The sequence below is a fragment of the Vigna radiata genome, chromosome 11 (assembly GCF_000741045.1).
Source record: "Vigna radiata var. radiata cultivar VC1973A chromosome 11, Vradiata_ver6, whole genome shotgun sequence".
Taxonomy (NCBI): domain Eukaryota; kingdom Viridiplantae; phylum Streptophyta; class Magnoliopsida; order Fabales; family Fabaceae; genus Vigna; species Vigna radiata.
In genome coordinates, this window is record NC_028361.1 from 2,356,797 (window position 1) to 2,360,394 (window position 3,598).

Here is a 3,598-nt window from a genome sequence, read left to right on the forward strand (position 1 = left end):
GTTAGTGTAATTTACAATTCAGTTAATAGTTTAGTTCAGTTAGTGCAATTTACAGTCCAGTTAATAGTTCAGTTAGTGTAGTTTACAATTCAGTTAATAGTTCAGTTCAGTTCGTACTGTAATTTAGTACAATTCAGTATAGTTCAGTTCAGTTCAGTTTGATAAAACAAAAAACAGTTCAGTTTGTCTGAACTGTTTTACAGTTCAGTTCAGTTTGTCTGAACTGTTTTATAGTTCAGTTCAGTTTTTAGCACTGCAGTACAGTTCAGTTCGATTTGCCCACTCCTAGTTTGCAGTATCTTATATTATAAACTACATGAATCATACGTATAAGTCCCCGAAAAAAAAATTATGCATTTTTTTCCAAGTCTTTTAAGATCCTTTATGTAGTTATAAAGTTTTTAAAAGTCCTTCGTGTAATTCTAAACTTAATTAGAAGTTAATTGGCCAAACAGCTTAGTGATTCAAAGTCTAGTACGTTTCTGTCAAATACAGCTTTATCAATAGCTAAGCAAGGCGTTCATACGTTAAAACTTGCATGCTCAAGGAGACGAAGGTTTGTCTTCTGAGAAAAATATCATATTCGATTTTCAGCAAAAGACTATATTGGCATTAAAAAATAAATGACAAGTGATGCATTTCAGCCATGAGAGATGATCTGAATACAACAAATTATTTAGTAATGAATTAAATGAAGTGGTAGAGCAGTAGCAGAGCAGGGATGGCAGACATTGCATCCCTTGCTTATTTCTTGAGGATGCATGCAAGTATCCATCACTCGAAAATAACCGATATGGGGATTCTAACGGTGTGTTTGTCAGACACCCTGATCCAGGTAAGAGAGCCCTGAGCAAAACTATGGTTGCCCCTATTTTCCTTTTCCTCTGGGATAAACTCCACAGAGAATGTAACCTTCTGCTTCACCTGCGTGAATGTTATCTCACTAGGGTTCACGCTCATCCCCGTCGCCAGAGGAACTTCAAGATCCACCACGTAAGTTGCCTCTGCAGGTCCAACGTTCGTCAATGTTCTGGTGTAGTCCTGTGTAGTCGACCCCAGCACAATAGAAAACGAAGGGTAGTTCAGTTGTGCTTCTGGTATGACTGTTACGCCGCTGCATCTCACTCTCTTTTGCACAATAATTCCTATTTCTCTATCATCATAACCTAAGCCACACAAATAGGGAATGTAATCATCTGGCTGGATATCATAAACAAGCCCCGGATCATTCGCTTTGTTAGGGTTAACATGGCCTGCACCGGTGGCAAATATGTCAGCAGGAAGAAGCCTCTGGTCCAATATGGGTTTTCCTCCGAGGTTGAGTGTGTGGGCAGTGGTCATAATTGCTGATTTGATAGCCGCAGGGGACCAATCAGGGTGTGCACTTTTGAGCAATGCAGCAATACCACTAAGGTGAGGACAAGACATTGATGTTCCTGAAACAATATCGTATGGTGGGAATTTGTTGTCTACAGAGATACCCCATGCAGCTAAAATGTTCACTCCTGGTCCAATAATGTCGGGTTTCAGAATCCCAGGACTAGCCTGGCTTGGACCCCTTGAAGAAAATGAAACAACTGCGGGAGCAAGTGCATCACCAATCACGGTTCCTTGGAACGAGATTGTTGCATTTGGTGAGCTAGTTGAGTTTATGTAAGACTTTATGGCCAACCCAGCAAGGTAACTAACTTCGACTGCAGGCAAAACATAAGCAGTAGCGAAAGTACTGAAGCCCAAACTTTCTGGGTTGGCGAGAATCATGGCTGCGCCACCGGCGTCCAGGACTACTTGTGCTTTGACTACACTTGACAATCCTCCACCTATGTCGCAGACCACCACTTTTCCCTCCACATCGACGTCGTCTAAGGAATCAGGTAAACAGAAGCCGGAGCTGAGGTTCCCGTTTGCACCAGGATACACAAGTGGCAACAGTGTAGGGGAAAAATCTTGGGGTTGGAACAAAGATTCCCCTGTATATTCTGCACCATTTCCAAGTACTGCCGATGCTGCTATCTTTCTGTCAATAGTGCTTGCACCAACGGTGAGGATCCACGGGGCTTCGTTGGAGAGAGTGGCATATTCAGGGCCAGAGTTTGCGGCTGAGCAACTAACAAAAACTCCGTTCTGAATAGCCGCAAATGCACCGATGGCAATAGGGTCTTCAAAGAATGGAAGAGAGCCTAATCCAAGGGAGAGAGAAAGAACATCAACACCATCATCAATGGCTATGTCCATTGCGGCTAAGATGGCACTTTCAGTGCATCCTACTTGATCATTGCAAACTTTGTACATAGCTAAGTGAGCATTAGGCGCCATGCCAGCCGCAGTTCCCCGAGCGTTGCCAAAAACACTAGCGTTCTCTACAAATCTTCCAGCAGCTTCCGCAGAAGTGTGAGTTCCGTGGAAGAAGTTTTCAAAAGGAGGCTCTTCAGCAGCGCTTTTGAGCAAGTTCCTTGCACCAATTAGTTTATTGTTGCAGGTTCTTTGCCCTGTGAATTCACAGTGTCCGTTCCATTTGGACGGTGGAGGTGGCATCCCTTCATCGTTGAATGACGGATGGAAAGGGTATATACCCGTGTCTATGACTCCAATTATGACGCCTTGGCCAAGGTTGGAACTATTCCACAATCCTCCTCCTTGTCGCAGCCCCAAGAATGATGGAGTGTGTGTTGTGTGCAGAGAAAGTGTCCTTTCAGGACGAGCTGACACAATCTCATCTTTCTCTAGAAGAGCCTTGGCTTCTTCTGGGGTTAACTTCACGGCAAATCCAGAGGCCACATTGCGGTAAGAGAAAACCATTCGATCCTTCTTGGAGGTTTCTGGAAGGAAGGAGTGGTACCAGTTATGCAACTCTTCTGATTCAAGAGTAGGTCTACTTTCTACCCTTTTAACGTGAACAATGTAAGTTTGCAAGTTGTTCCCATGGTCTTTGGCAGATGAAGTTGCATTGGTGCCAAGCATGAAAATGAGACCCAGAAGAAACGCAAGCTCCATCACGTACTTGCTTTTCTCCATAGTTGGGAATTTACTTAGCTAGAGAAATGTTAATTACTTGGTTTGAGGTTGGCTTAATGCCATGCATGTCTATATATATACATCTAAACATGCAGTGGAAAGAAGGAAAGGGCCTGCAGTATAATTAGCGTTAGTTTTTAGCCTTGTCTGTTATTTTGTACGAGAAAAAAATATTATTGATGAAGGTCTATCTGCAGTATAATAGTGGTAGAAGGCGTAATTTCTTACAATAATTTGCTGGCCTAAGACGGTTTATTGTGTGCAAGTATGAAGAAAATGAATACTTAAAATAAGGAACTAACATGGTAATGTTCGCTCTAACTCTTGTGTGATAATTAATTGGCGGAGACTCCACTCTACCGACAGCTGTGTTCTATAACTTTAACGTCATATCATATGCTTCTCTTCTTCTCATCAGTTGCATGCAAAAAGACAATTTACATATTTATCTATACAATTTTGTCTATAATTATTTGTAGCGACTCTTTCTTTTCTCATTATATTTTATATTCGTCAAAGAAAATTCTCTTCATCTCACTTTTTTTTAGTTCTTAATGTTTCAACTATTGTCTATAAATATTTT

At 41.6% G+C, this 3,598-nt stretch overlaps 1 protein-coding gene across 1 annotated transcript; it reads right to left on the reverse strand.

Annotated features, from left to right (window-relative positions):
* Window positions 1–769: 769 nt before the first annotated feature.
* On the reverse strand, window positions 770–3,015 carry LOC106777489 (subtilisin-like protease SBT1.2). The gene has a single exon (XM_014665063.2). The coding sequence runs from the start codon at window positions 3,013–3,015 to the stop codon at window positions 775–777; it is 2,241 nt and encodes a 746-aa protein (XP_014520549.1). The 3' UTR covers window positions 770–774.
* Window positions 3,016–3,598: the final 583 nt, after the last annotated feature.